The sequence below is a fragment of the Bradysia coprophila genome (genome assembly GCF_014529535.1).
Source record: "Bradysia coprophila strain Holo2 chromosome X unlocalized genomic scaffold, BU_Bcop_v1 contig_173, whole genome shotgun sequence".
Lineage (NCBI taxonomy): Eukaryota > Metazoa > Arthropoda > Insecta > Diptera > Sciaridae > Bradysia > Bradysia coprophila.
The window spans coordinates 4,417,561-4,437,587 of NW_023503302.1; the positions used below are offsets into that span (position 1 = coordinate 4,417,561).

Genomic DNA, 20,027 nt, shown 5'->3' on the forward strand with positions numbered 1-20,027 from the left:
GGAACTTTATCAATCATACTTAAATCAAGCGATTTTCTTATCTTTGAAATTAAGCCCGCAACTTCGAATTATTTTCAGCAAAAAGAAAACTTAAGATCGGTCTAGATTTACTCCGGGCATGCTCTTCATGTACAGACAGATAGAAGGAAAGACTATTTTTAGTGTATTTGTTATAGTAAACCCCCGCTCTTATTCCTCTTTCGGAATTAAAGTGGCAAACCGTACAGTAAACCTAATAGCTACGTCGCGACGTACAGGACTGTGAAAATACATGTGATGGGTTAAATTTCGATGGAATTGTATTCTTTTTGTTCAAACTATTTCCGTTTCCAATAATTATGCATTCCATTGTTACGAAATGTTTGCACAAATTACCGCCGCACCAGCCACATATAATACCATTTTTTAACGTCAATGTCAAAAATTGTCGCGTAAGAGTAGACACATTAGTCATGAAAAGTGTAATGAATTATTATGATGTACGGTTCCATGACTACGTTAAATGAATTTAATGTTTTTTTTCTCTCTCTCCTACTCTTTCTCTCTTTCTGTTTGTATTGTAGCTATGTGTTTACACACAAAATGCAAATTTTCAGAAGTGAATGAGTTTTTTGTAAACAAATTTTTGGATATGTATAACACGAAGGTATAATACAACATCCATATCATGTTTATACCCGTTGGATGCTTGCTTCTCTCTCGCCCACTTTCTCTCTTGCACGCATACCTACCATAAAATGAATAAATTTTTGGTTTAATTTTTCCTTATTTTGTTTGCTTTTAAATAAATCATTGCAAAATTGAAACTCATTAATTAAGCCGAAATGTACATGAATTTATTCGATTCGGGAGCTTTGCAGTGAATATGTAATTGCGTACCTATCTACCTATTTAATATTTTCAATTTCCATCCATTTATTGGAATTAAAAATGTGTAAGTCATATGAATTGATGATCGGATTGTAATATTTGATGTGCTAACATATTTGGCAAATTGGTCGTTTCATTTCAGAAGTAACTGAAGTAACGGAAAAAGAGCGGAAAAAGTATACCTTTTTCAGTGATGAATGCAGCATCCAATTTAAAAACTCAGACCTTTTAAAACGGCTAATCATCTGCTGCTGATTGTCAACTGTAAATGACTTTTCAAAAGCTCGGAATAGTCAACCGCGCTCAAAAACCAGTATTACCTGAAATTCCAGAGCGGTCAGGCAATTTTAGAAACAAGCCTAAACGAACTTGAACCTGGTTTCAATCAAAACTACCAGGTCAGGTTTCAACTCAGCATCATAACGTGTAAAATCGTCACACTTTCGATGCCTACGTTGCATAAAACGTTATGTGAATCTCGTTACAAAGTCTAATCATGTCCCTAAAAATTCATTTATCACGGAGTTGCAACGTTTTTCTCAATAAAGACAACACACAAAGAACTAGAGTGGTGTAACTTCACATTAAAACAATTGAATGTCGGGTAAATTGAACTGATACCGAACTGCCACGGAACTGTATCTCTGGATTTTAAATGTGGAGTTATGCTTCAAAATGTCACTTGCCAAAGGGCTTAAGCTATGGTTGTTTATAAAACAAAAAAGGAAACTATGGAACATATACACAACCATTCCAATTTAATGTTTGGTCTGTTGAGATTCCACCATAAAACTTTACGTTCTTCTTGGTTTAATTTTACGCTTCTTATTTAGAGGTTAATTTATATTCAAAGCATAGCATGTCACAGTTGTTAAACAAAAATCTCCTGAATCATACAAAACGTAGTTTCTTTTAAGCTTTGGGACTTTTTGTCTGAGCAATTGTTGTCTTTTTTTTATCAAAATGATTCAACCATCAAGTTTAAAATGTTTATGTGTACAGATATGCTTCACAAATGAGACTGTCATCCTAGTACATCATTGTGGTAACATTAGTTTCAATTTTTTTTTCTTAGTAATTATTTGGATTAATTGAAGATTGAAACAGGGAAAGGATTTCATAGTCACAGGCGTGCGAGTGGTATTGGTAAAACCTTATCCGTAAAAGCAGAGTGATTGTATGATAGGACCAGCTGGTAAAGCACGATTTGGGTTGACATTAACTGTAAATTGAAAATGAAATAAAATGTTGTTAGACACAATACCTTACTCGTCACAAAATAGATTTCATCATTCGCTTACATTTCCGACTGGTGTCAATTCATTTTTTCACGTTAAACATATTGTAAGATAAGAAGGTATGATTTCAGACTCGTGGATATGGAAGCGTTGACTTCAATGTTGACGATCGACCCTCCAGCGAGAAAGAAAGATTTGTTCAATCAGTTTTTTGTGTCACATGAAGAAATGTTTTTTTTTACTTGAACAGTGAAACAAAACATAGCTGAAGCTGATGGGGGAATTTATCATTCTCCCACGTCTGTTTTCTCGTTTTGAAATGAAATATCGTATAGACATATGAGGTAAAAAATCGAAAATTGAGTAAACGTTCTTTATGTAAGTAAATTATTATTAGCTTGAAATCAAATGTTGAAAGTGACAAATTTGGTGTGACAATGAGAGTTGACATTAAATACGCCTAATATCCAAATATTTATGCTGCCCATGTCTTCCAACTCGTCAAAATAAAAAGTGCAAAGCATCTACTACAAAGTCACTAATAATTATTTTCCTAACGAATGCTAAAATGCTTTTTTAGCGAATGAGAGGTTTCCAGCACGAACCAGGGATGAAACAGTGAAACAGAAATAAGCGACGAAATCATGATATTTCAACACTAGTTAGGAAATATCTGTTTCCTTTACTAGGGAGGGAAAATGGACTTTCCGTCCCTATAGTGGACCTGCTTAGGCAAATATTCGTGCATCTCGAAAGATGCACGATTAAGCCCTTTTTTCAGCCTAAGCAGGTCGGCTTCGCCTCGGATCAACAAAACTTACACGAAAACTCTACTTTTCATCTTTTTATTCCTAGTCATGTAAAATACTACTACTTCGTTTGTTTATAAGATAAACTATACATTTCGCTAACGAGGATCTAGAACTCATCGCTTATTCTTGACATCATTGTCGAGAACTGTTCCTGAAATGTTATGTTTCAGTCTTCTGTTTGTTCTTCCAATCCCACACGTGCACAAAAAAGTTAAGTCTGCAATCATTAATCAATGAGATTGTGTACAGATGATTACGTTAAATTTTTAAATAAATTTTGTAATACCAAAAGCCTGATAAACATAAAATGATCTGAATTTGTAATAAGCGACAAAATTTATTCTGGAAATCGAAACAAAAATTGATTCAAAATTAAAATTTTATATTAAAAATACAAATTGGATATTTGCATGGATAAATCTACTCCCATTTATTACGATCCATATTTTTCGATTCCGTTTCAACAAACATTCACGGATTAAAAAACAAAATTTTATATTTTCGATCATTCGGTTTTTGTTGCCATCGTATGTACCGGTTAATGGTTTACAAAGTCATAAAAATAAAACTTTTACGATACGGTTGAATACACACTAATCAATGAAAAAAAAATATGTGTAGTTCCAAATGAGTGTAACCGATTGCATTTCTTTGAAATTGTCCATAAACATACACTGAATACTGATGCATGTACACATTTGTTTGGCACTACATTAATTTTGTTTTTTTTTTTTTGCATGTTGTGTTGCGGTCGGTTTAATTATTTTTTAATTTACAATTTTTCTACATATACGTAATAATGCATAACAGAATCCAGTAATCCTCTCGCTCTAATTTATTTTATTTTTATTTTTGGTTCTTGTTTGTTTTTTTCTGTTTTAATTCACTGTAAACACACGTTTTTCCCTCTATGACTATTAAAAACACCCCTCACCATCACCAATTCTGATACAGTGGAGCGACTAATTGTTTAGAGCGAATAGTGCCTTTGACATGTACACAGTAGGTCGCATTCGCACCATGTCGATGTTCGATGAACTATGTCGCGCCATTAATCAGGAAATGGAGGAAGTGTGAAAGTTTTCGTGTGAGTGATGTTGATCGCGGCTCGGAATAGACTGAGTTTGACCTGAGAAGCAAAAGCCTGAATTGACGACCTGTTTCAAATTCAACCTGAAATGACATGACTTTCAAGTGGCTACTTTATATGGAGACGGTGGGTGTCTGTAGACCATTAAAAGACGACGGAAAAATGTGAAAACAAATATTTTCGGTATTGTCTTGTAGCCACAATGTTTTGTGTGCCATGTAGAATCGAAATTTGAACAACAACAAAAATCATACATTAACAACGTTAAAAAGATCCGTAGACTATGTGAAATATATCTGAAATATTTTAGTCGTTACCTGATAATAAAGATTATTAAAAAAAAAATTGTCGATACCAGATATGTTAAAAACTATTTCGCCACGAATTAGCAAATGTACCAGGGCTATGCTCGCTTGAAACGAACACTGGAATATCACAAATAATATATATTTTACGTGTTACGGCATGTTTCATTTTCATTTACATTGCCTAATCACGTAAAGCATTGTACTTACGAGGTTCCAAGTTGTTATTTGACAAGTGGGGAATACAGCCCTCTCCTTCGGGTCGGGCTGTAACACCCCACTTATCAAATACACAACTTGGAACCTCGGAAGTAATATACTATTATCACATAAGCGAAAACGAGACAACAACATAGAACTGAAGTGTAATTTTTTAATTATTCTTCTAGTTAAGTAATTTTGACATCCGAACACCGCGCGTATGTGATTAATTATGGAGTATCTTAATTCTATTGATCTAAATTCTTTAGAAATGTACACCCAAAAAAGCTACATTTCTGCTTCCGTTTCCGAAATCGCACGTCCTCTACGCGAATCCGGATATTCGCCTGTGTCTTTCATTTTTCACAAAGTTCAATAGAAACGGAACCAATAAACTATAACAACAACAAAAAAAAAAATCACAAAAAAATCAAACGATTGTGCTCAGAATATTAAAATCTTTTTATTTCGGATCGATTAAACGTTCAATTTGATGTGGAATGTAATAATATGGATGCAAACTGTAAACGACTATACTACGATGATAAAGGACCATTCCTATGTTATAACTATAATATACAGAGAAGCGCATATGTCTACGATATATGAAGCTAAATATGCCAATCCGAATGGTTGTAAGCTGAACGTACACACCGAACTAAAACATGATATGAATTTCAAAGTAGATTAAAAACCTTGTAATTCAATAATATTATTACGTGTACACAGTTCCAATTGGAACGAGTGGTTACGATGTACGGAAAAATGTCTCGACTATGTCAATGAAAGTACAAATTTTTCAAAAGAAGTCAACGTCCCATTACAATTAGACTGAACATTTTCAACATCCCTTAGAGTTAACAAATTAATTATTTAACAATAGTTCAGGGCTGATTTATCGACACACATTTAATGATGCAGGTTTTACAGTGTAAATTAAGGTAAAGAGCTCTTTTTCAAAGTTTTTCGAAGCTGTTTTTCTCTGATTTTATTCTTTGTAAGTTCGCCTAATTAAATTTTTAGCATTTTATCTGTCCACACACTAGAATACCGCACCAGGCTAATAAACTTATTATTTAATCTGAAATTACTTTTCGACTTTTACGGTGGCTGGATGAATGTAATGCTGTTATGAATAAAGGGTCAACTCTGATTACTGACGAAATTGTGGTGTAAGGTGCATAAATCTAAAACAGAAACGACCTTTGGTATTGTAGACTTATACTATAAACATAAGAGTGTCTTATGTCAGTTGTCTTAAGGTGAATCGTTGAGATAACTATCCCAAATTTCCTGCGTTCGAAAATAGAAAGATTCCCACCTACAACGGGCCAGTTTGGCTTCAAAAGGAAGTACTTAGAAAATAAGTGTATTCGAGCCGAGGAGTGACTCACTTCTCCGCACAGTTTATTTAATCCATTTAGGCCGATACTATCTGTTTATTTTGATAAACATTTATTACGACATCCCTCGGTTTGAGTCTCACAATAAAGTGTCCATGCCTTAGTTGTTATGCGTGCAACATTTGCGGAGCAGTAATCGTTCTATGTATATAGTAGGTACATGCAATGCATTACAAATTGTTTTTCGTAGTTCTTACACTTTGAAGCAATTTAGATTCCACTTAATTTTTCCTTTATTGCTGGAATTCTCACGGGACAACTTGCTTTTACCATATGCAATACATTTTTGGATTGAAAGCAAATAAACGTCTGAATGGGTACGGACGTCAGACACAAAGCAAATATCAAAAGGGTATATATAAGCCGGCTTAAGCTATTTATGTATGCTGTAAACTTTTGTTGTTGCGACTTAAATTCACTGCAATTTTCTTGAATTGGCAATTGTATTTTATTCTTTATTTTTCAGGTGATCAGGTTCTAGCCGTTACAAACAGCTTATCTCTAACGCAACTGGACTCTGACTGTAAATATTGTGATTCGACCGATCAAAAGGTAATTAAATTTAACATCACATTCAGTAAAAGGACATTTGCAAAGTCGGCCATCGTCAAAATTACAAGTTAATCTACAGAATGTTTCATTCCAATCGAACATTTTGATTGAAATATTTTCAACGGACGACACTAAAATTTTTTAGTGTACTAAACGTCCACTTCTCAGTTGATGTGTGAGAAAATTTAGCTGTCACTGTCCTCGTGATAATCTCGAACACGGGCTTGACGCTATTCATGCTGTTCTTCATTTTTTAAATGCTGCTATTCACAGAGTGTGCAGCCCGTGATCTCGAAGGAGTCTATAGCGTGATCTTCGTGGAGTTATTATTAAAGAAATTCGTTGTTTTTGATGAGGCAATTTGCTGAACTTTTGTAGAAATTGAATCCGACACTCAGGGAGTTCCATCATTAAAACTCCTTGATATTGGGAACATTTCTCGACTAATTATATAATATATTCAGACCTCTACTTTTTCAATTTGTTGTTTAGGCTCTTTAGCCTTCTTCATCTTCTACCAAACCAATGGTTCCGGAAAAAAACTCTATACAAAGCAGTCATTACATTTTTTTAGGCCATTTAACCGATGAACATTTAGTTAATATTTGACTTCCACGAAGCACAACCAAGTGCTCAAAATGGATTGGCAATTTTCGGGCTTAGGCAGGTTAGCCACTGCCTGATTCAATCGCGGCCTCGTGTGACAATTCCACGTCCTCAAAAAGCACTTATCACTCGGTTGCATAAACGACTCCTGATTCTTAAGATTTCAATAAAAAATTGATTTATTTGTAACCATCACTGAGAAAATGCTTGCATTTTTCAACAAGGATTTTTGTAAAAAGATATTAGTGAAAATACAATGCGAAACGCCCAAATGTATACTCTAATTTCAGCTAAGTATCCATGCCTCTTAAACTTCCATTTTAGAGACCAAACTTTTCCGCTTAATTTTCGATGAAGCGAAAGAGAGTTGAAAGAAAAAATTCAAAACGTTTCTCTTAAAAGAGCTTTTAATTTGAATACCGATCAAAAGAGCCATAATAATGAAGTAAAATTTATATTTCATGCCATAACAAACGAGTTCCTTTTGAGCCGTAAAGCTGCTTGTGTATACAATCAAATGATTAAATCCTACAATGTCATTTTAATGTAATACCGTTCGGTAAATGGTGCATAGTTAAATTGGTAAATACATTTCGCGAACAGAAAGTCTGTCATAAATTAATTCATATCAGTGAATCACAGAAAAAAAGCAACTTAATTTTCACCCTGATATGTTTGTTTGAATTTTTTATATAATCAATTAATCCTGCCCATATATTTTCGTTTCCAGTGAAATGTTTTACAAACAACAACAAAAAAAAACGAAAAAAAAACGAAAAAAAAACATTTTGATGCGATAATCCGAATTGAAATGTCCCGTAAATTTTTCGTTTTTTTTTTGTTTGGTATTTTTAATTTGTTTTGTGCCACCGAGAATTGAAATACGACTCTTTTCAGCACTCATTTTAGTGTTGTAAAGTGACTTATTTCAGCACCCGTTTGATGGGATATTTCAACACTCAAAGCAGTGTTGTTATGGAATTTGTATGAGTTATTACAGCATTCGTTCCATAAAATGCAAAGCAATGTGATCGATCAAATTTGAAGAGTGATTGTTTACAATGAAAATTATGATTTTTTGGACATTTGTCTATTTCAATTCTCGGTTGGCACAAAGCATGATGTGTTACACGTATTGTAATGAGATTTTTTCAGCACACGACCCAATTTTCCTTACTCGCTCCGCTCGTAAGGAAAACTTGGGTCTAATGCTGAAAAAATCAACATTACAATACTTGTAACACAACATACTATTTGTCTAACGATGTATGCTCAGTAAGTGTACTGCAACGTTATTTATTTCGTTTCTCTTTACGGAATGATTATCGTTGAAAGGTGGTCGGGAGCAAACTTCTTACAAAGTTTCGATATGGTAAAAGCTTTAATTCACCATCAACCAACTGAAATATTTATTATAAAAGTTTATGGTTCACATAGTCGACTGGCTCAAAAAGGTCTTCGGGCGTTGTATGAAAAAAAAAATTGTAAAAAAGTCTGTTATTGCTCTTCAAAAAACATTTCGATCATCGCCTGCATACCTACAATACCATTTCGGGTCTGATGTTTCGGCTTCATATTATGTGGCATAATTCCTTAAAATGTCTTCTATCAATAGCATTTCAATTGCATTTCCATCATATCCAAGATCAAGGTATAAGAAAAATGAATTGATTGCAAGTTGCACTACAAATACAAATTAAGACTATACGTCGTATTACCTATGTCTATGCATCGATAAAGTCCTTTTTAAGGAACTTAAATTCTTAAATGTTGTTGGGTGGGTTTACCAATATGTTGCCTAACTCAACAATATAAAATCAACAGATATGTCAGTTGGTTATTTCTTTGTCACTTTTGCTTTGACATGATTATATTGAAACAACGTGTCGCATCACCTCAATGACATGTTAAGTCGACTGTTGGAGGTTTGGTGTATACAGCGCCTTCGTTGTTCAAAAATATTATTGTCTGAAGCAGCAATCAATTCGATTCTAGACCTAAATCGAGCCACCCTTCGAAGGAATATTTCTTTGTTAGAAGGCAAAAGATGTTCAAGTACAAAAACGACTAGTCGGATAGTATGCAATTTGTTTACTTCAAATCCTATTTCCGCAAAATCAAACGAACCACCATTATAATGCTGAAAGTGCTGAAACATATTTCAGAATTTGAATTATACCTCCAAATACGTTGCACCTTCGATGGAAATATTATGAATTCTCGAAACGATTTATGAAAATCCAATTGAAACAATAATCCTCATAATAAGAATTTAATAGGATTGGTATCAAATAACGAGGAAAAATAAATTCACTGAATCTAAAATATTTATTAATCAACGAAATATGGACTCCAATTATCAGTTGAAAGCTGGGTCACGGTGTGGAATATATTATTTAGAATTTTAATAAAAAAAATCATTTTTCAGTTAAAATATTGAAATCATTCTCAACGTATGCAGTAGATATAGATTGAATTTTTGACGGATTTAAACGTTTTCCGAAACAAATTTCTCAGCTGTACGTTTTTTACACATTTCCCACATTTGTGTAATTGATTTTCAATAGTTGCTTACGTATCTGTTGTGGACGGTATATTTTTTTGGAGAATTTCGCGAATTGTAGCCCGAACGAAGTGGTCACTTTTGTTTGTCGCCCTCACTTCGCTCGCTACGCTACATTCGTCCACAACCGTACTTTTCATGTTTTCGACGCACTCAACATGTAATCGTATTTTATGTAACTACAGTGAACGACGTGAACGACATCTCAAATGTCTCACTGCCAAATTTTTCTGAGAATTTTATTGTGTCATTGCAAATTCACAATGACATTCTCTGAAAAAAATGACAGTGAGACATTTGAGATGTCGTTCACTGTACCTCGGCTCTGTCTGGAAACTTCTCACGTGCTAAAAAAGACTATTAGTCCTAGGTACGAAATGTACTATTTTATAACGTGTACATAACTCGGTGACTTAAGCATTAGTTTAGTTGCTTCAATTAATCTATAGCAAAATAATCAAGAGCCACCATGCTGGAGTAAAATTCGGTTAAGGAAATGTGTAGCATCTTATACAAAATCCTACCATTCAAATTGTGTAGGGTTTTTGTTGTTTTCGTTAGCTTCAACCCTCATTGGAATGTTTGAAACTCGATTCCCGTGCATCACAAACATCACGAACTATATTTCACGATGTATGCGCATTCATAATATGAAAAAAGAACTTTCTAACAAAATCCAATTAAAGACTGTTCCTGATAGCAATATACAGAAGCGTTCACCGAAATCTAAAACAAATTCACAAAATCCACATTTTCTATTTACCCTCTTGTACAGTAACAAATTATTTATGTTTCAGCAAGTGTTGCTGGCGTTAGTACGGCGTCTTGCATCTCTGCAAAATTATTCTCATTTACATTATTCGGAAGCACCACATAGGAACGTTGATAAATTTAACCCAGAAATTCCGAACACCAACAACAGGGAGCATATCAACGGCAGCAGCAGCATCGGCGGCACTACTATAGTAGCATTACAGAATGTTAATGATTCTGATAAGAAAAGATTAAATGGTTTAAGCAAGTCAACTGAAAAGACAAATGCTGCTAGTTTAATCGGGAAAAATGAAAAAAATAAAGAAATAATCAAGCAGAGTTGTGCCAGTGGTGAAACGGATATTAATATGGGATCAAATGTGTCCCGGCATTCTGGCAAAGGATTATCTGGACGAAGAACTAGGTCGTCAGGTAAAATTAATTTCATTTCTTTCTTTTTTCGTTGTTATTTTCATCGGACTCCTTAAGTCCCCATAATCCATATAATCACCACCATGCATAGCACTTTATATTACAAAATCATAAAAACGAATGGACAGAAAAAATCCTTTTCATCCACATAACCCAATTCTCTACATCCAACACCACTCTTCCATGAAAGTACATCAAAAAACATTTTTTGTTGTTGTTGTTGTTTGTGATAATGATTTGATTAAGTATCTTAGATTAAGCATAAGAGCAGCACAAAAACCGATTTCTTTTTGCACATTCCATCCCTTATACAGCACCTTCCTCAACATCACGATTCTTCTTCGTAATAATCATAATATACCACCGCCACCTAACACCGTATTTAATGTTATATAGGCGATCTGTGCAATGAAAATGATGAAATACCAAATGGTTCGTGTAATACGCCAAATAATAAACGAAAAAGTGAAAATGGAAAATCCAATGCCATTTACGAGCACCACCACCACCACCATCATCATCATCAGCAGCAGCAACATGATGAAAATACAGCTGAATCATGTCCTGTTAATACGGCCACCAAACTAATGATGGCTCCATTGTGTGTTAGCAAAAAGGACCGAAACAAATTTTGTGGAAGTTTGCCTAATCACTTGGATGCTGATGATGTGTGCGGTGAAAATGGTATGTTATTTTCACGTTTTTTTGTTTGTTGTTGTTGATTCTCGTCTCTTCTCTCCGTAACGTATAAAACACTTTTTACATAAAATAACCGATATCCAAACACATCGAGCATAATACACCGAAAAGCATTTTTATTGATATAAATTTATTGATGGGTTTCTCTGCAAAAGGTAAGGGTTACATTCGCTCTATAGTTTACTCGAACATTAATTTTAACGAAAAGTTACGAATATCTTACCGACACATTTCTGTACACCTAATGAATTTTTAGTCGAAAAACTTCGACGGCAATTTTCATTAGCGATATTTATGTTACGTTCCCAAATCCATCACTTGTTTCTATATCCACATTATTGCCGAAGAGGAGGCATAATACATTGTAACAGACGAATGTTTAGTAATAAGACAACGATATCACAGCCTTTTTCGAGTATAACTTCAATTCCTACGCAAGTTGATTTAAAAAAAAATCAAAACCAGACCAAACCTAGTCCACCTACACGTAAATATAATTTTGAAATCGTATTTGATATTGACGTAAAAATACGCTGATAAAATAATTTACGGGGTTTAAATCAGTTGAAATGGACCGCATTACATTTATCAAACCATTTAATACCGTCGAGCACGAATAATGCCTGCGGATGCTTTTGCAGTTCATGCCGAATTGAATTTGTGGAGAATTTGTTTAGTTTGTACAAGATAAACTCGTAAACTCTAGGTCCTGAAGCCTGTATGCTTATCATTCTCTCATAAGATCACAAGGTTCAAAACCCATACCAATGCCACATAATTATACCATCAGGAGAAACATCTGTTCTGCGAATTTTGCGTTCGAAAGTTCGAAAGTTCGAAAGCTAGAAGAAACCTAACGTCTCATTGGTTGTACTTTTACCCAGGCTCTTCGCCTATTAGCGTCTCTTTTTTATCATCGTATTGAGTTCGATCATTAATGGTTTTGAAGAATTTATGCTCCACTACATTTTGCAATTAGTGGCATGTCCCTGCTATCACGTATTTGCTCTTCAGGATGAATAACAAATGAGTAATGTTTGTTTATTTGAAAAATGTACCTCATCTTAATATTACTCAGCGTTAAATTTGAAATTGGTAGAGTTTCAACCACACCTCTTCACCTCCAAAACATACAGCAGACCGAGCAATTGTCAATTGCTGAATACCAATACAACGATCCGAATTCGATAAAATCTGTTATTGAGTTTATTGTCTAAACATCTTATACAACGTTATCTGCGTAAAATAATTAAATCCCAAAAATCTAATTACCAACCATTTTCAAATCCACATCTTCAACACACAGCTCACATCGATAACAACAATACACTAGACAGAGTTGAGTACGTGACAGTCGCCCCAAAGAAAAATCACACCCCACATCAAATAGAAAGCTCACCATACCACAATAGTAGCAGTGAAAAGGAGTCAACGTCTTCCTCAACAAATTTGGGCAGCACGTTTCGCTCTAATCACGGTAAGTTTTACTGCGTTTATGAGAGGGGTTTTCTTCTTATGTAATATATTAAACGAAATGTTCCTTTAAGTACAATTAGACCATAAGAAAATTACGGTGAGGGTGTCATCATTATAGAAATTATTTACACATTACACACGGTACAACAAATCTATTAATTATGTGACCAGTTAGGCAATCGATGCCTTTTGAATAGCTCTGGTGAATGTTTATTTTCTGTGACAAAATTTCATTAAAGATCTGACCAAATAATTTCGATAGTTACTGTACCTGTCCGGAAGACAGATTATCTAAATTCAAAACATCTATCGACTTCGACTTTACCATGACCTATGACCAAGGCAATTATTCTGTTGATAGAGTACCGAACAAATAGGAATTCATATCCCTCTCGTTTGTTATGTTTCGGAATAATTTCGAACCAAATTTCACTATATTCCGCATAGCTACACATCATTCATTGCCGTTTGCGTCTTTTCGGTATTATTAAAAATTTAGGTGGCAATTCTGTGTGTTGAAAACAAGTGCCAAGCCTTAAGAGTATTTTAAATACCTAATAAACCCGGAGTTACTGTCAACAATCATCCGTATAGCGAACTACACCAACAACACTTCGGCGAAATGAATCTAAAATGCTTCGTGTACGAACAAAATGTAAATCCCACACGTAAAATGATGGAAAGTTTTACTGATGGTGTGAAAGAGTTTTTTTTTAAGAAATGAATTAATCTGGCGACGTTGTATTACACCATCAGTCCGTAAGGAGGGCTTGTAATAACACTCTTTTTAAGTTGCAAAATTTCTGAAATTGAAAACTTTTATAGATTCCAATTTCTACTCTTTGTGTGCTTATACGAACATCTTCAAATTTTCTTATTTTAATTTCTTCGGTCGAGGGGCGTAGGTAATGTAAAAAAAATCGTAAAAACGAGTAAATGCTTGAAAAATGTGCTCATATATCAAAGTAACGTTGAAAGAAATTCGAACCTTCAATTGAACGATTGAAATTTTCTTTCATTTTGCAAAAGCTTTCAATTTGGAATGAAAACAATCCACGTTTGATGCACAATTACCCTAAGAGGCTTTCATACCGCTTATCGGAACCGATTAAATTCAGGTCATGCAGTTATACTCAATCTAACCAATAGATCGAAGGTGTTCAATGAATCGCAGCATAAAATCCATAACATAAGTCGGGATAAAAATGAAAACTCTCGTTTTAGTTCGTTTATTGACCTCGGATTCGCCTCGGATTATTGTATTACATAATTCGAGCTCTCCATTTCTCTGTACACACACTAGATCGAGTTCGCACCCATTTCAAATTTTCTACTTCTCAAAAAACCAAATCGAAATCACAACTGAAAAATGGATCGGCGCGAAATTCCTGTCTAGAGATTCCTGAGTACGAATCTCACTCCTGTTTTCACCATATAAATCTTGGAATTTCCCGAATTTCCCTCTGTATACCAAGGTTGTCTAGCTGCCATAAAAGGTGTTTTAGCTTATGTCTTTTATTCAGAGTAAGTAGCTTTCAGTTGCACATACCGTTGTAGAGAACCACTTCAATCTCCTATCAGATAGTTCAAGTAGATCCGTCCGGTTGAACGTGAAGTTGGCTTGAATGCGTCCTAATGTAGCGGCAACGTATACAACGGGAATATGAGAAGGCATAAAACGTACGGCCGACGGTGGAAGATTGACAAAAATGTGTTCACGTTCTTCATTGCTACCCCCAAGACTATAATATTTTATTTTATAATCGTTTTCTACCCTGCGAAACTTGTGTACATTTTCAGTCGTTTTTCACACTATCTCTGGGTGTAAATTCTCAAAAAAAAAATCGAAGAAATTCTTTTTTTCTGACTGATCTCTAAGCCTAGTACTACGTACACTGTGGGTCCCAAATCAATGTGTTTAGACTGTAGAAGCATCCCACAAGGAAAAATCTCCATGGTGTTTAGCATAGAAAACAATGATTTTGTTTCCTTTATTACAGAAAATAGGCCCGACATTCAACTAAAGCTACCAATAAATCGTTCCACTTTCGATACAGGTTGTGATCAAGGCTACGCGTCGGAACGATCACCCGAAGACGAGGTGCCACCACTATTTCCTCCATTCCGTGGCCCGTCGTACCATTCAATGCATCATAATACACAACAACACTGGGACTACGAGGGACGGAATCCTTGCGATTATAGTTTCATTACTCCAGGTGAGTAAAACGTTTTTTTTTATTTTTAAAATAATTTTTAAGGTTGTCCGGTCCCATTTTTCGATGTCAAAAATTTTATTTAAAACACAAATCTTGAAAACAATAAGTGGATTCGGATGTGCTTTTCTTTCCTTTTGAAAAAAACCAAACAAAACAATATGTTAGACGTCGCATTATCCATTAGCATTAGAATAGGGAAAAAAAAGTTTTCTGCTCTGCTGTGTGACACAAAAAGTGTAAAAAGGTAAAAATAAAGAAATGAGCACATCTCTCAAGCTCTATCCATTTTCAACATTAAATTAATGTACAGAAGACATTACGGTATACAGGGAGAAGATGATCGTAAAAACCTCGTATGGCTTGTGAATATTTTATGTTAATAGTGAAGGTTGAATGGGAATTACATGACTTAAGCAAAATGTATTGTATTGGAGTGAGGGATGCGTAGTTGAAAATGTTCCAATATTGTACATTAAAAGTGCCGTTATACTCATCATTTATGTCATTTTCGATAGGTGGGAGAGTAGTAAAGGAATACAAAAAATAATAATCGAAGACGAGGGATGTGTTATGTTCTGGTTCGATATTTTTTCTTTCTTTTGTTTTAAGTTACAGTCATAAATATCTTTCATAAACTTGGCAATTTATTATCGAAAAACATATATCCCTTCATAATGACAAAAATTCACTCTCGAACCCGAGTCCTTTATCTTTACGTTGATGCTTTTATTTATGCTTTGTCGGAGAAATGAGTCCACGATGTATAAAATTGTTGTGTGTTTGTGCACGTTATCGCTATTTTGATTGATTATTTTTATAGAAATTTCGTGTAGAGCGAACAAAGGTGTGTACGTAATCCAACCGATCATCATATCGGTCGTTATTATATAAATAAATAACTCACACAATTCAGAATGTAATTGGTGACATATTTGTTTACGAACATTTTTCATTAAACCGAAGGAAATCTTGCATGGATGTCCTTGTACACAGGTGCGGAATTTCGGCTAAGATTGATTTGCTTTCCATGCAGGCAGAATCGCAGAATTGTTTTTTTTTCACAGCTTTATTGAAAATCGAAATTTCACGTGGACATAAAGAACAAAACAGATTTCCACACAGGGCATTTGACGTATGGGGATGGGGCTTTTATAACTGTAGATAATAAAAATGTTACGAGAATCTGGATCAACTATTTTCGATATAAGTAGTGAATGTGATTGTTGTAAAATTATACGACCTGAAGTCGAGTTTGGCAACGTATCCTGTTTGATTTGAGCAATAGTATCGGAAAGTATCCCGTTACAATATGACAGATTATGATATTGGAGTGATTTCTGTTGACATATCTTTATATCAACCAATTTGCCCGTTTAACTTAACCCGTAATGTAACCCTTCGTACAGATTGACCATGTGATATTTCCATCTATATTTCATCCTAAAGGCCTTTAAATCAACCAGTTCTACCTTGTGAGAAATTAAAAAAAAAACGAAAATGAAGCACAAGAAGGAGAAAAATGCTCCACCACCAAACATTCTGTCGAGCGTTTAATATCGAATTAAAGACATAAATCTTTATCCCTTTCTATAAAATTGTTTATATTATTTCCACGACTGTTACGTTTATATACACGACTATACCTAAGATACTACATATACAATAGACATAGACATACATATAGCCCAATAGTAATTCTTTTGCCACGAACATTATTTTCAAAGATTTTTTTTTTGGTTTTATTTACAACTTTGTATCAGCAGAACAATCAACGAATCAAAGTACATATTACACAATCCGCAATACGTGACTTATTTTATGGATTTTTCTTACGGCCCCTTAAGATGTTTCATTAAATTTTCCTTTCAAATCATGGATAAAATTTGCTGACTGGAATTTTTCTTTGCTTTCTCTTTCTCTCTCTCTCTCTCTCTGTAAAGAGTTTAGGTAATTTACGTCGGGTTATTTTGTACATTTATGTTCAGATTTCCTTGCAAATGTGTATGTTTGAAAGCAACAGTAATGTTTGTTTTTCATGTCGGTAAATATATTGCTAGCTGAGCGCAGTTTTATTTAAACTTTCAAAATTGTTGTAATCAAATTAACATGAAAATTTCGGTTCAAAGTCTTGGTCAGAAGATGAGTGTATGCATTCAAACGGTTTGTATATGTTCCGGCATTATATTCGGTTCTAACCATGCACCTACGTAAAGTCATACTGACATTTTTTTTATATTTTCATACAAGGCAATCCAGAGATTCAATTCAAGTCCTTTGGGTATGTAGGACTAAATTTTTTTACAAACTAATGTTCTATGAAAAACATTTGACCCGTAAAACAGTAGCCCTTGAAAATAGGAATATTTACGTTATATAACATTAGGCAACACAGGTGCAAATGATAGTAGATAGTGCGTTGGATCAACGCACTCCAAGAACAGGCACGAGAACAGAATTAAATAAGAAGCCTCCACGACACATTAGTCTAAAATTCTCATATACATTGAATTTATTAAATTCAGTTTTTTTATGTTGGTATAGACCCTTGCGTTACGGACGTTCCATACAAAATATGAGGCCAAATTAATGACCGTTAAAAAAATCTGTTCCTGTTATTGGAGTGCGTTGGTTAGAGTTGGATAGGTCTTGGTGCTTGGAATAAGAAACGCGTATCCGTTGGTCGTAATAACGCCTGTGACGCCCTGGATACTTGTTGCACCAACAACTACCCCGTTCCCATTACTTTGAATTTTTTTCTAAAGTGGCTGCAGTGGAACCACAGACTTCACGTTCACATTCCAAAAATGTCAAATTATTTCCTGGTATATATAATTTATGAACAGCTCAAATATTAACGGTCGTAACGTTGCAGATTGTTGGTCAAGTCACCCTTTAGGCCGCCTATTAAGGGAGATTTTTGATTAAACCAATCTCATTATCAATATTCATTGTATGTCAAGGAGCGACATTCGCCTCTAACATTCGCCACTCGAATGACTTATCTACAATCCGTCGTAATTTATAGTATTGACATCAGTTCAAAGCAATGAAGTGTTTGTTCTGAATTTTCATTGTGTCCTTAGCGTAGCATCTCGACGCTAAGTAATGACACTGACACAAACATACACACTTGAAAATGCAAACGTTTGTCCTCCATTTTATTGTTATTTCGGAATGTGTGTTAACATAAAGGAAGTGGAAATCAGTTTTAGTCAAACAAGTATATTCTCTGCACTGGAGTACGCATAACAATTTACTTCCGGTAGACAGACACACCCGAAATGTGTGTATATTTGCGAGAAATTCTATTTACAAAAATGTATTTTCTATCTTGAAATAACTTCTATTCGTATTATTCGCTTATAGCAATTTCCATGGTTAAAAGAATTCCGTTTTTATTCAGAGAACATAAACTTTTTTTTATTGAAAAATATGCATCGAGTATCATGGAAAGAATGTTTTTTGTTTATTTTCTTCACTTAAAGCACAAAAGAAAACGAATTATTCCATTGCATAAAGTACATACAACAAGTAAAAACTAATAATGTAAATGAAAAACTACGGAAGCATTCACTTTATGTTGTTGTGGTATAAATATATTCCATTGGTGCTCATGCACCAAGTACATTTTTACCGAATTTCATTAGCGTCCGCTTGCAAAACCTTCACTACACAGCATTCAGCATAAGTTTTGTGCTCAAATTTCTGCTTTATTTGTTCAAATAAACATTTTGCCAACCTTTACTTTAGGTCTTTGACTTAACATTAAACAATGGTGGTGGAAACAACGACTCTGGATTGCACTAAAAATGAATAAAACAACTTCCAGTTGAGCGCATTGATTCCTAGGAGAAATAATTTATTAGATTTTCTCAGAAAGATACTCTTTGTTACTGACCAGTTCATTTTAATTGTGCATATTTGTATAGAGTTGCACCCGTACGATTTCGTGCAATCGGACTAAAAGATGATCGTAATTTGACCAATTTGGAAAGGGAAAGTCATGAAAGGAAATTATTATCTTTTGCAATGTATACCAGTTCCACCATTTTACACGGATGAATAATTTCTAAAACTGTTAGGGTTTCTGGAAATTTCAAAAGGCTTATGTAGGGAACTGATTACAAAAGACATTTACGATTTCTAGAATACCCAGAAGACTTCACTTCTACACTTCAGAGTAAATTCTCTTTTGATTAAAGGTAATGAAGCGGATTGTAGAAAATCAAAACTTTGCATATGTGAACAACATAAGCAAATTAGGTTTCAAGTTTTACAGAGCTGTCATTATTCTGCGTGAAGTCATGTGACGCTTGAACAATTAGTTAACCTTCACTCTCTTTAATAGCACATTTATGTTCCTGCCAAATTGCTTCACGATTTATACACTAATATTCAAACACTCAAGAACATAGAAAAATAAAAAAAAAATCAGAAAAATAGAAAAACTTGAGGTGGGTAAAGAAAGTTGTGAAATAAGGTTGATACATCAACCTCAAGATCCACCGTCACAATCACATATAAAGCTCTGAATTTTATGAAAACTTATTTTAATATTTTCTTTGCTGCTTTCAGCAAAAGAAGAGAGGAAGAAAATAAAACAGGAAATTGTATTCGACGTTAAATAGCCGATGTTTTATTATAACTTTAAATGTGATGGACAGTTTTGATGGCAAAGTTTGACTTGCTAAAAGCTATTACGATATACGCATTGTAATATATTTTTTTCTCCTTCTTTGGTAAATCATTTTTCCTGTGATATAAACGCCTCGAGCAATCTGCAATAATAAAAAAAGTAATCCAACTGA

The 20,027-nt window shown here is 34.2% G+C and overlaps 1 protein-coding gene across 10 annotated transcripts in view; it reads left to right on the top strand.

The window, feature by feature from the left end:
* The window catches only part of LOC119068226 (disks large homolog 1-like), a 141,102-nt gene that overhangs the window by 97,148 nt on the left and 23,927 nt on the right, over nt 1-20,027 (top strand). For 4 of the 10 annotated variants that reach the window (XM_037171724.1, XM_037171723.1, XM_037171733.1 and 1 more), the window contains 5 exons: nt 6,386-6,471; nt 10,438-10,825; nt 11,222-11,509; nt 12,831-13,001; nt 15,001-15,219. In XM_037171724.1, coding sequence (XP_037027619.1) covers nt 6,386-6,471; nt 10,438-10,825; nt 11,222-11,509; nt 12,831-13,001; nt 15,001-15,219 — 1,152 coding nt within the window. Of the gene's footprint in view, nt 1-1,803; nt 1,916-6,385; nt 6,472-10,437; nt 10,826-11,221; nt 11,510-12,830; nt 13,002-15,000; nt 15,220-20,027 lie in introns of those variants that run through there. The other 6 variants (XM_037171725.1, XM_037171734.1, XM_037171732.1 and 3 more) reach the window with 4 other exon arrangements.